At 47.5% G+C, this 12,105-nt stretch overlaps 1 protein-coding gene across 1 annotated transcript; it reads right to left on the reverse strand.

Moving 5' to 3' along the window:
* Positions 1-710: 710 nt before the first annotated feature.
* LOC119161705 (uncharacterized) lies at positions 711-5,161 on the reverse strand. Its single transcript, XM_037414235.2, has 4 exons — positions 3,615-5,161; positions 2,646-2,824; positions 2,507-2,548; positions 711-837 (listed from the first exon to the last, which is right to left on the reverse strand). The coding sequence occupies exons 1-4, from the start codon at positions 3,662-3,664 to the stop codon at positions 785-787; spliced, it is 324 nt and encodes a 107-aa protein (XP_037270132.2). The 5' UTR covers positions 3,665-5,161; the 3' UTR covers positions 711-784.
* Between the last annotated feature and the right edge of the window lie 6,944 nt (positions 5,162-12,105).

Genomic DNA, 12,105 nt, shown 5'->3' on the forward strand with positions numbered 1-12,105 from the left:
AACGTAGCGATGGTTTACAAATATATTACGCCATTGCTACCAGCACTGTAAGCATGATGTAGCTGCTTCTTCAACGGAACACAGGCATTCAACTTCCCATTGAGTAGCACTTCTGCCACAGCCATGATCAGACTTTGATAGTGCGCAATTCCCTGCACCTAGATGTTGCAGGTTTCATCAGCGCGATGGAAACAAGGATATCGACACGAATACACGCGTACGCTTTCGCAACGTCGAAATTGCGAAAATTGGTCGAACAACAACGTCGTTCGGACGGCACCAGTGAAGTGCAGGAGAAGTAACGTGGACTGTAGTTGTAACTGCATATTTCAGTGCTCTAACCATTTCGCTTCGCTGGTCGAGCTCGAGCATGTTGACGGCATGCGGCGCTTTGTAATATCCACTGTAACTGGGATACATTGAATGCGCAAAAAAAATATGCTTTTATTTTGAGCTCACTGAAAGACTTTATACAATAAATACAATCACAGTGACTTACGAGCGCGAAAAACATTAATGCTTGACGGGACGTGAAGTACAACTCTCTGCTCGTGAGCCCGCAGTTGATTGTTCATCTTTACTGTCACTCTCAGCGCGTTGACAACCACGTACGTCCAGTGTAAAATCCTTGATGTCAAGGCGGGTTTTTTTCAACATCACTGCTGAAAGTAATCTCAGGAATTCTTTCCGTCAAACGACTTCGATAGCACCAACTACGCGTCATTCGCCACGCACAACACTCCCACGGCGTCACTGACCACGTTTATCTGGGGATGCGGAGAGTTCATTTCGCTCCCAGAACCGGCCAGTAAGGAATCGCTTGCAGTAGGCTGGTATCTATCAACGAATGTAAAAAAAAACAAATACAAACGCTGCAGCGTAGGCCAAAGTTTGGAAGCGCAAATCGCGTGCCTGCGCTACTTTCCGCGTACATTGAATGTTATGAGGTTCATGCGCTACAAAAGCATTGACGAAAGCTATACACACGTAAAACAAGGCACGTTTTAACTGAAATAGTTATGTGTTAGCATTTACCTATCAAAAGTGACTGCAGAAAATATAGCGAAGCTGATATGTAAACTTTGCGGGCGATAATCGAAAGCACGTGTTGCCACGTATTGTCACGAAAACTTCGCGTCTCGCAAGAACGAATCAGGTTTATCGTGCCACAGACGGTCCGGTATATTCACCGACACACAAAACATACGAAGTGGGTTGTGTTCGTTTCTTGCTAACACGTTAACACTGAGGCTAGCACCGCCCAGCAAGGCAGTATTGGGAGGGTCACATACTAATCATCCATGAGAGGACACTCCTGAATTCCGCTAGGCGGCGCGACAGTCTATGAAAATTGCGAATAGCCCGATCTCGCAGTGAAAAGAGTGCTCGTGCTTTGCTAGCGTGGCGTCGCTGCACCTGGCGTGCTTGCGCGTCAACGTTATGTCGGAGTATATTGGGCTCTTCATAATGCACTCGGCACCATTTCTTTAGCTTCACATATACCAAATTTGGTATTACGGGACGTGAATGGACGACTAAGATATGCAACTGGTGCAAACATGATAATCATGAGACGCTTGTCGTGTAACAAAATGACCACATGGCACGCTCATGATGCTCTCGCGGTTGATTTGCTGGCTTCACAAATACCAACTTTGGTGTTACTTGATGTCAATGAATGACGAAGATACAAGTCTAGTGCAAACATGATAATCACAACATGCATGACAACATACCACGCTCGTGATGCGCGCTCGCGACCGTTTTGCTAGCTTCACATATACCAAATTCGTGATTCGACGACGAATCTAAATGACTAGTCTAAATACGATAATAATCTTATGCGTGTCATGTAAAACATGAATACATGCTACGCTCATAGCAAGCTCGCGGCCGTTTTGCTAGCTCAACATATACCAAATTTCGTATTACGTGACATGAGTAGACGACGAAGGTAAATGACACGTCCAAACATGATAATCATGGCATTCGTGTTATGTAAAACTTGACTACATACTACGCTCATAACACGCTCGTGGCCGTTTCACCAACTTCACATGTACCAAATTTGGTATCAGGTGACGGGAATAACTGACGAAGGTAAACTTAACGTCGAAACATAATAACCGTGGCATGAAAGTCATGTACAGTATAATTTACCGACGCTTCATAACGTTGTGCTCATTTTAAATTTACATACTAATCTTCCTCATTCGTGCTTCGCATAGCATCGATTCTCTCTATACGTGGTATCTGCCAATTTTTTTATCCCTCACCTCTACACCTTACCAGGCAACTGTAAGTTCAATAGATCACCTAACTGGACTAATATTTAGTTCTTGCATTTACATCTAATCGAACAACTGTTAGTCCCTGCAGCTGCACCTCACAGTACGAACGGCGAGTCCATACAAATGCTTCATTCATACGAGTGTTTTTTTTATCTCAAGTTTTTCGTTAATCCCTATGGATGATTTTTGTAGTTAGTCTCCGCAAAGCTATATACCTCTTCGCGGGGCTTTTCTTCCGTAGTCAGCAACAAATGCCCCTGAAAAGAACATACAAAAAATATGCAATCAGGCGCGTGTGTCCCAGCTTTCGAAGTCCATGCGACGAAGAAAGAAAAGCGAGACACTCAAACTCACTTTTTTCACAGCAGTTTCTTTCTTTCAACAAATTCACTGTTAAATAGGGGTTCAGCCACGTTGACCCATCTTGTGTAGTTCCTTTTTTCATCTGAAGCTGCTTCAAATGGAGTGGTATATGACTGGCACTGCATGATTCAGTGCACACAGCATTTTGCGCTGCGCACAACGGCTCCGTTCTGGAAATCACAAACATATTGTAAATAGTTAGTCAACTATGAAAGGTGAGAAAGACGCACGCACATGGCAAATACGAGCAACGTGAAGGGGAAACACACGTCTAAATCACGGCAGGTAAATAATTTCATCGTTAAGTCATACATCATCAAAGGCGCACTTCGACCCACATAACATGAGCGCTCAAGTAAGGAAGCAGCTGTCATCATGCCGAGGCGCCGCCAACGAGTCGGCGAGGTTTCTGCGAGTGACGTAGTACAACTCGAGCAGGCCCGTCAGCCATTCCTGGCGACAGCGAACCTCGAGCAGAAGAGCGAACGAACGCGGGGCCGCTGCCACGAACGCGCCAAGCTCTTTGTGAGTGAGTGACGAAAAAGCCGACAGTAATTGTGGCCAATTTTCCCAGAGTTCTGAACCACAGCTATACGGCAACTTAAAGCCCCCACCAGCCCATGCTGGTGCACTTCAAGCGCATGACATAAAAGTGTGTCCGTGGTGGGCCACAGCAATGCGTTCTGGACGAGCCGCAGCGTAGCACAGTCCTCTTCCCAATATCATGAGCCCAAAGCTGTTCATCGTGGCCAACACACAGAAAACGAGCGTCTGAGCGGCCGATGGCCATGACGGCAAATTTTTAGGGGGTCACAAAGCACAGGTTAGCTGACGCCTATGCCAGCCTTCACGGTTCATTTCGTGCGTGCTATATATACAACGAGATCGAAGCCGTTCTCGGCAAGCGCGACGTGTTTCTCGCACGTGGCAGTTGCGGCAAAATTAAGACTGAACACTTACTTGTGGATTGAGCGCCGATTTCTTTCCGTAGTCGCATGGAAACTATGCATCAGGCAGGGCAACAGTCTTATCGGCCATTATTCCCAGCAGGTGGTAAAGCAGTCCCCGGGACAAGGCCAATGATACACAGCATGACGTCCCGACGTGTTGACACCATCTCAACCCAACATGGGTGCACGAAACGAGAAAGTAGCGTCAAAATGTATTCGATTCATACGTGTATTTAGATAAAAGGCACCGCAGCGTAGTTCTTATATCGTCTAACTCTCAGAGTGCACCACAACTATCAACACACCGTCGTGAGCACAAGTGGATAGACTGACCTAAGTGCGAGGAGGATGGTTAGTTTCCTTGACTATGGTTTACAGATAGAACACATCTCTGCACACGGTTTCCATTTATCTCCCAGTTTATCCCTTCACATACAAACTGGTCTGCATATGTCACGCAGCCCTCAGTCGTTACTTCTTCAACGGCCGATGCGTTCATCGCTCGCGCAAAATTGGGATCCGTTACGCCGATCTCGCGTAATTTGGCCTGAGTGTGTTTACAAGTTTCCTTTGCCAGTCTTGACAGTCCATTCGCTTTTCTCAACTGAGTTGTTGGGTGCGCACAAAGGTGTCCATGTATTCAAAGGTTACGAAAGTGGCTATTCGTAGCTCTCGAGGTACACCATAAAGCACCCAAAAAAGAGCTCGATAAAAGCGCTCTACAGTGATCGTTCCAGAGCTGCTAAAGCCCAAAAATGGTCGCCCGGGCCAGACTGATAAGCACACAACTACGTGTGTATCGGGCGGTCGTATTGCAGGATCAGTAGTAATGATACAGGTATAGAGACCAGAGTCGGACGAGAAGGTGGCGTGCGTCATGAGGCAGCCGGGATAATTGATGAGGCCCATGAAACGCCTGTGAAGAGTCATGTCTTCCGACCAAGTTGAGGCGCCGTCACGGCGGTACAGTAGCCACGAATTGCCTTGGGCATTTTGCGGAATCAACCAGGCGTACAGGCAGGCCAATTTCTGCAGGAACTCGCCCTCCCTGTTGATATTGCAGCGATAAATAGACTCGCAGATGGCAGTAGCCAACTGTTCTGGTGCGGTGCATTCTAGCCGAGGAAGCCACGGAAGGTCAAAATCATCGAGAGAACGTAGTTGTGTCACTGAAAGTCCACACAGAAGTTGATGCAACGCCCTTGGTTCGGTGTTGGCCATCGCAAAGCCTGCCAAGACACACAGTCGAAAGAACACTGCATGGACGCTGATCGGTTGACCGGTGCTTAGTAAACGCTGCTCAGCGTCAATGGCAGAGCTGCTGCTCGTCTGGAAGAAATAAGCATACTCGCTTGAGGCATTGATACATCCTCCCAGAGGCTGCTTTGGCCACCGGTACAGGTAGAAAGTAAATGCAGCCAAGCAACAGAGTCAGCCAGATTTCTTCGCTGCACCGTTGCAAGTTCAAGCTGCCTTCCGTTAGAAAGACCATCTGCTTATTAGTAAAGCACATACAAGATACAGCACCTTTTTGCCGACAACCAAAGCAATTCTTTACGATTAAAGCAGGCTTATCAATCGCTTGATGCTATATTCTTCAGAAGAAAACAGTAAAATGAGCTCGACGGAAAAATATGACACAGAAAAAAAATTGCATGCGCGAATGCGCGTTCCCAGGGAACGCTTTGGTACAGCGAAGCTGCGACAGAATATTCCTGAAAGTAACACCGCATGATGAATACATACCTAGCAGATAATAATGCATGGCTGATCATAATCCATACCCTCGCTGATATTTACAGTGCTAAATTCGGCAGCTGCCACGCACCTTGATAATCGACGGTTTGTGAAGCATGCAGAGGCATGTGACTGTGTTGTATTTAGCTAAATAATATGAAACACGCCAAATATACGTTAAACTGTACGCACAGACAAGTGTTGTATACGTTTTAGTTGCATATGTTTTATGCAACAAGATGTTTACACTTGCGTAGTGATGCAAACAGCAACATGACTGTTAACAACGTCAGAAGCTCTAAGCTGACTTTTAACGCTTGTGCTCGCGATGATACTGGTCCTGGACAATGCTTTAAACCAACTTTAGTGAATGGCGATTGCCGAAAATTCACGTCAGCTTGTCGAAGAAGTTATATTATCGGGTTACATATGTATCGGTTATAAAATTAGATAGTCCTGCTGACCCGCAGGTCACGGGAACAAACCCTGGCTTTGGCAGCTTGATTTTCGATGGAGGTGAAGATGCCGTAGCCCCGTGTGCTCAGATTTTGGTGCACGTTAAAGAACCCAAGGTGTTTGTAATTTCTGCAGCCCTCCATTGCGGCGTTTCTCATAATTATATGGCAGTTTGGGACGTGAAACCCCACATATAAATCATCAAATAAAATTGCATAGTCAGAACTGCAACCGAAGTTATTGTGTCCCCGACACTACGCCTGATTGTGTCTTACACCACTGAAGTCATACAGATGAAGAGCACAATACGCGAATAGGCTTCAGCTGTAACCAAAGATCCAGGAGCACTAGTGGAGATAGCCATGCATTTAGCCATACGTAATACAAAGTTTACGCACTTCGACAGTGACTCCCGTGCAGAAAACAGGGCCTGCTCCACAAAATTTCTATTCGAAAAAGCATGAAGGCTAATCAACAACGTATAGATACCAACTCTGTAGAGATCAAATGGTCTCCAACATATACAGGCGGAAATGTAGGCGTACCATGCAACTTCGTCTCTCAAACATCTTCAAAAATTTACCGTATTATCAACTTGTATTATTAAACTCAGCTGGAAACTTGAAATCTCATTGAGGTAGCACGTAGAGAAGCGCGAGGATTAGCCAGGTGCACCCCCGAACACAACTATGTCCTTATGCCTATGAATTTGGGGATCATCTCCTTATATACAATGAACTTTGCCAACGAACTGTTTCTATTGGCCGCGGTAACGCTTTCGCCCCTGCCACACTGTGAGCTCAGTTTATAACTCTAAAGCTATTAGAAAGACACTCGTACCGCTAACCCGTACTATGTAATAAGTTGAGTCCAGGCTATGGCATAGAATTCGAACGCCTCACATAAGGTGATTTGATATCCTTATAGCATATGTTACGGCGTTGCAGATTAGAACACAGGGACTTCACCAAAGAAGAAATAGGATGAGAAACACTACACAGCAACTCATTGAAAGTCAACTCAAGAAAATCTCGTGGACCCACGACGTGTTTGTTGAGATTAGCCTACCTGTCTCAGAACGGGAAGGACCCGAATCAATCCTTGGTTGAGCCTCAGGGCCGAATAAAGTTTCACCATACCATACCACATAAATTGTATGGGAATAAAAACGAGGGTGCGGGTTGAGTGTGACCATTAGTAAGAATAACGGCCAGGGTTGACTAAACAAACGATAATGTGGAATTGTGTTGGCTAAACTATAGCTATTGTCAGCATAAATTATTTATGAGCTAGGGTTGTCGTATGTCTTTTCAGTGATGCAGTAACAAAACGTTTCGTGTAGAATAGCCGTAAAAATTGTAGACGTTCACTGAAAGTTGTATGCTTCATTCGAACATTGTTTTCGCGCCGCACGTGTATGGCGTCTTTCATCTTCTTTCTAGCACTCTATAGCGTCTCGTACGGCGCTATGGCAAGTAAACTACACCACCAGATAAATGTTTTATTTCCCTTGAGGTTTTCGCGAAATATTGCTATTAAAAGTAACTTGAAGTGTGCAGTAAAATTAAAGAAATTTTACAGTGAGTGTAAGTAATCGTAGCGCCACCACACGGCATTCAACAAAAACGTGAAGTACGGCCTGCAACATATTCGCGAACATAATCATTCGAAAGGAGGTTTCACATTTTACGTTAGTTGATATAGGTAGCAGTTGAGGCTAGTTTTAGGAAATAAATAAAAACAGTTTATTTATTTCAAGCGCACGAGAATGGAATAAAACCCGCCATTAATAGGTGTGAATCGAACCCCGGCATTTTAAAGTTTAAATCGGACATTCTGCCACTGCACTACTTTGATGGAACTGCGCGCAAGTCTTAAATGACGACACAAATATCAGGCTACCAATAGCACCACTCCAAGTGGCTTGATGTTTTCTGCCTTTGCTTTTTGTACAATGTTCTGCGGCCGTTACAAGCACTCCCTTTTCCTTACACTCTAGTCAGAGGAAGTAGGTCTGTTTCAATGTCACTACTTTTATGAACTAACGTGTCGAGCTATCAGTATACACTATACCTAGTGCTATTGAAATAATAAAAAACTATTCATAATAAGTTACAAAAAATTACGTTAACATGAGTGACCTAAGGTAGACCGGTATAGATGAATATACACGTTTCAAATTTTTCTTTGTTAGTACGCCTTTAGCAGTGAGCCGAAGACACTTTTAATAGGGGGAAACGCACAGGCAAAGCCGACCAGCTGTCAAGCGGAGTGAGCACGAGCAGCAACAACACTCTTCCTTCTCTTCTTTCACTGGAACTCCTGCCTGTGCTATATATCAATGCTGCAAATCACTCCCCCCCCCCCCCCCCCACCCCTACAAAAAGGAGCCATCCTGGCGACCTATGGACCGCGTTGTATGGGTGGGTTGTAGTGTGGTTTCAATCGATTGACATTAACAGTCTCGCGACCATGACGGCGCCGGTCTGTCAATAGTTGAACTGGCTCAACTATATAGTTAACCGGTGAGGACTGACGTAGGACTCGGTAGGGACCTTCGTACTTCGGCAGTAGCTTGGTGGAAAGACCAGGAGCAGATGAAAGAACGCAAAGCCATACCAACGTGCCAGGCGAATATGACTGGGGAGGCAGGTTTTCCTCGTGACCGTCCTTCCGGTGCGCTTGATCTTGTGTGGTTAAGGAGTGTGCGAGTTGCCTGCAATCTTCCGCATAGTGGCGCCTTCGGATAGAGATGTGCATTCTGAAGCGTCAGGATGGTACAAGAGAATGGTGTCCATGAATGAGGAAGGTTCGCGCCCGTAGACGAGGAAGAACAGAGAGAATCCTGTCGTAGACTGAGAGGCGCTATTGTAAGCGTAAGTAACAAAGGGGAGTATGCAGTCCCAGTTGGTGTGGTCAGCGGACACGTACATGGACAGCATGTCGCCCAGTGTGCGGTTAAACCGTTCGGTCATTCCATACGTTTGCAGATGGTACGTGCTGGTTGTCCGATGCCCAACGTTGCATTCACGAAGAAGGGCTTGTACGACTTCGGAAAAAAACGTACGCCCGCGGTCGCTGAGTAGCTCACGAGGCGCGCCATGGCGAAGAACAAGATTGTGAAGGATAAACAAGCCAACTTCACGTGATGTGGCCTCTGGCAGGGCAGCAGTTTCAGCATAGCATGTCAAGTGATCGATAGCGACAACCACCCAGCGGTTCCCGTCAGGAGTGTAGAAAAGGGGATCGTACAAGTCGATGCCGATGCGGTCAAGAGGTCGGGATGGGCAAGGCAATGGCTGCAGTTGTCCATTGGCTATGTTCAGTGGGCTTTTTCGGCGTTGAAATTTGGAACACGAGCGGACGTACTGTCGGATAAATCAATACATTCCGCGTCAATAGTACCGCAGTCGGAGGCGTGCATACGTTTTTATCACACCGGCGTGGCCAAATTGAGGATCCGCGTGAAAGGAGTCACAAATAGCAGCACGTAGGTAGCGAGGAATCGATTGATATGTTGGGTTTAACGTCCCAAAACCACCATATGATTATGAGAGATGCCGTAGTGGAGGGCTCCGGAAATTTCGACCACCTGAGGTTCTTTAACGTGCACCCAAATCTGATCACATGGACTACAACATTTCCGCCTCCATCGGAAATGCAGCCGCCGCCGACGGGTTTCGAATCCGCGACATGCGGGTCAGCAGCCAAGTGCCTTAGCCAATAGACCACCGCGGCGGGGCAGGTAGCGAGGAATCACAAGCAACCACTTGCGGCCGTCGGAAAGGTAGTTGCGACGGTACAGGAGTCCATCGCGGATGGCGAAATGTCGAGCTGTACGTCGTAGTGAACTATTGGCGGTACCTTGGGGCAACTGAGACAGTACCTCTATCATAGAGATTATCCAAGCGTCTTGCCGCTGCTCGGAGTGCACGTCAGTGAACGAAAGTGCCACAGCATCGAGACTGGAAACAGACGCACTTCTATGTTCAAGGGGAAATGGAGAGCGGGAAAGAGCGTCAGCATCTGAATGTATGTGGCCCGACCTGTAGACGACATGAATGTCATAGTCTTGGAGACGCAATGCCCAACGAACCAGACAGCCAGACGGGTCTTTTAGTGATGATAACCTGCAGAGGGCGTGTTGATCAGTCACGACGTCAAACGGACGGCCATAGACGTAGGGTCAAAATTTTGTGATTGCCCAAACGATAACCAGACATTCCTTTTCTGTGACCGAATAATTCTCTTCAGCCCTAGTAGGAGTGCGACTGGCATAAGAAACCACGTACTCGTCGAAGGCAGACTTGCGTTGAGCAAGATTAGCGCAAGGGCGACTCCACTAGCGTCGGTGTGGATTTCAGTAGGGGCATTTGGGTCAAAGTGACGGAGAATCAATGGAGATGTCAGCAAATGACGTAGTTTCACAAATGCGTCATCGTAAGCGGAATACCACGCCGAAATTTCTTCAATGTCAGAAAGTAGCCGTGTTAAAGGGGCTATTACAGTTGCGAAATTACGGACGAATGGACGAAAGTATGAACATAAGCCGATAAAGCTCCGGAGTTTCTTTAGTATCGACGGCTTAGGAAACTGGGCGACAGCACGGAGTTTCGCAGTGTCAGGTAGAACACCATCCTTGCTTACAACATGCCCTAAGATGGGGAGCTTCCGGGCGGCGAAATGGCACTTTTGCAAATTTAGTTGGAGGCCAGCATGTGTGAGGCATTCCGGGACACTTGCGAGGCGCAGGAAATGGGTATCAAAGTCTTTTGAAAAAATGACGACGTCTTCTATAAAGCAAAATTACGTCTGCCATTTGAGGCCTCGAAGTATGTTGTCCATCCGACACTCGAAGGTGGCAGGGGTGTTGCAAAGACCGAACGACATCACGTTGAACTCGTAACTGCCGTCCGGAGTTACAAATGCAGTCTTGGCGCGGTCAGATTCATCCATGGGTACTTGCCAGTATCCTGATCGAAGATCCAGTGAGGAAAAGAACTCTGCTTCTTGCAAACAGTCGAGAGCGTCGTCAATTCTTGCCTCCCGAAGTTCTTGCCTCTGGAACTGCGATGGTCAGTTTTCCGTTTGGGCAGGTGTTGCATGCCGAAGCATCGGTGAAGGCGAATGTCGGCGTGGGGAGGGTGATCGGTGCTGGTTGAAGGCATGGCGGCTCGGTGGAGGGGTATCCGAAGCAGCATCGAAAGGCAGCGTCTGTGGTGGCTCTTTGTGGGTGTAGCCGTAGGTTTCATCAAAGGTAACTGGATGAGGAACGTGCCGGCGACAGAACTGCTCTATATGGCTAGGCAGACGACAGTAGTAGCAGATGGGTCTGTTATCCGGTGTGCGCCAAGGATTGTTGGAAGCGTTGAACGACGGTGGGAAAGGGGAACATGCGAACCTGCCGGTACGCGTGTTCCGTAGAAGGCGTTCATGTGGTGGGCAGAGTTGACGACGTTTGACGGCGCATGTGCTGGCCTTCGCGCGATGTCAGCGTAAGTCAGGGGAGCGGACACAGTCAGTGGCTGGTACGTGGGCGGGAGTGCCTCGCAGACTTGTTTGGCACAGCGACGAGGTCAGCCCGTGAGTTTTGCTGGGAAGCAAGGGCGCTAGAGACAACTGGCGAGCCACTTCCTTTAGGATGAATTGTTGATTTTGCGGCGTCAATACCGTCTGTTCTGGTGAAATTGCACCAACGGTCATTGGTGAAGTGGTGGTCATGTCGAAAGTAGGGCGTCACGTTGAAATGCGCTGTCTTCGCAACTCATCGTAGTTTTGACAGTGCTGAATAACTTCCGCAACTGTTCGCGGGTCTTTCGCCACCAGCATGTGGAAGGCATCATCTTCGATACCCTTCATAATATGTTGGCAGTTTCAGACATGTCGGCATTGTAGCGACGTCAGAGGCCCACAAATTCTTCGAGGTAGGACGTGAAACCCTCTCCAGACAGTTGGGCGCGATCTTGCAAGCGCTGTTCTACGGGGAGCTTGTGCACTGTTGGTCGGCCAAACCCGTCCGCGATGTCTTGAAAGTGGCCTGTCGGTAAGCTCAGCTTCATGGTTTTTGAACCAGAGAATTCAACTGGTCCAACTTGCCATCTTGCTCCGCTACTCCTCTCAGGTAAAAGTGGACGCGGCCAAGTTTGTCGTTTTTGTCCCACCTATTATTGACGCTTACTCTCTCGTACGAAGACAAACAGTCCTTGACGTCCTGCTCATCGGTGCCGCTGAACATGACTGAGTCTCGCTCTTTCGGGACACCGGGACAGCGGTCAGGGGGAGATGTAGGAATGGTCTGCTGTGCAACG

Source organism: Rhipicephalus microplus, chromosome X (assembly GCF_043290135.1).
Source record: "Rhipicephalus microplus isolate Deutch F79 chromosome X, USDA_Rmic, whole genome shotgun sequence".
NCBI lineage: Eukaryota > Metazoa > Arthropoda > Arachnida > Ixodida > Ixodidae > Rhipicephalus > Rhipicephalus microplus.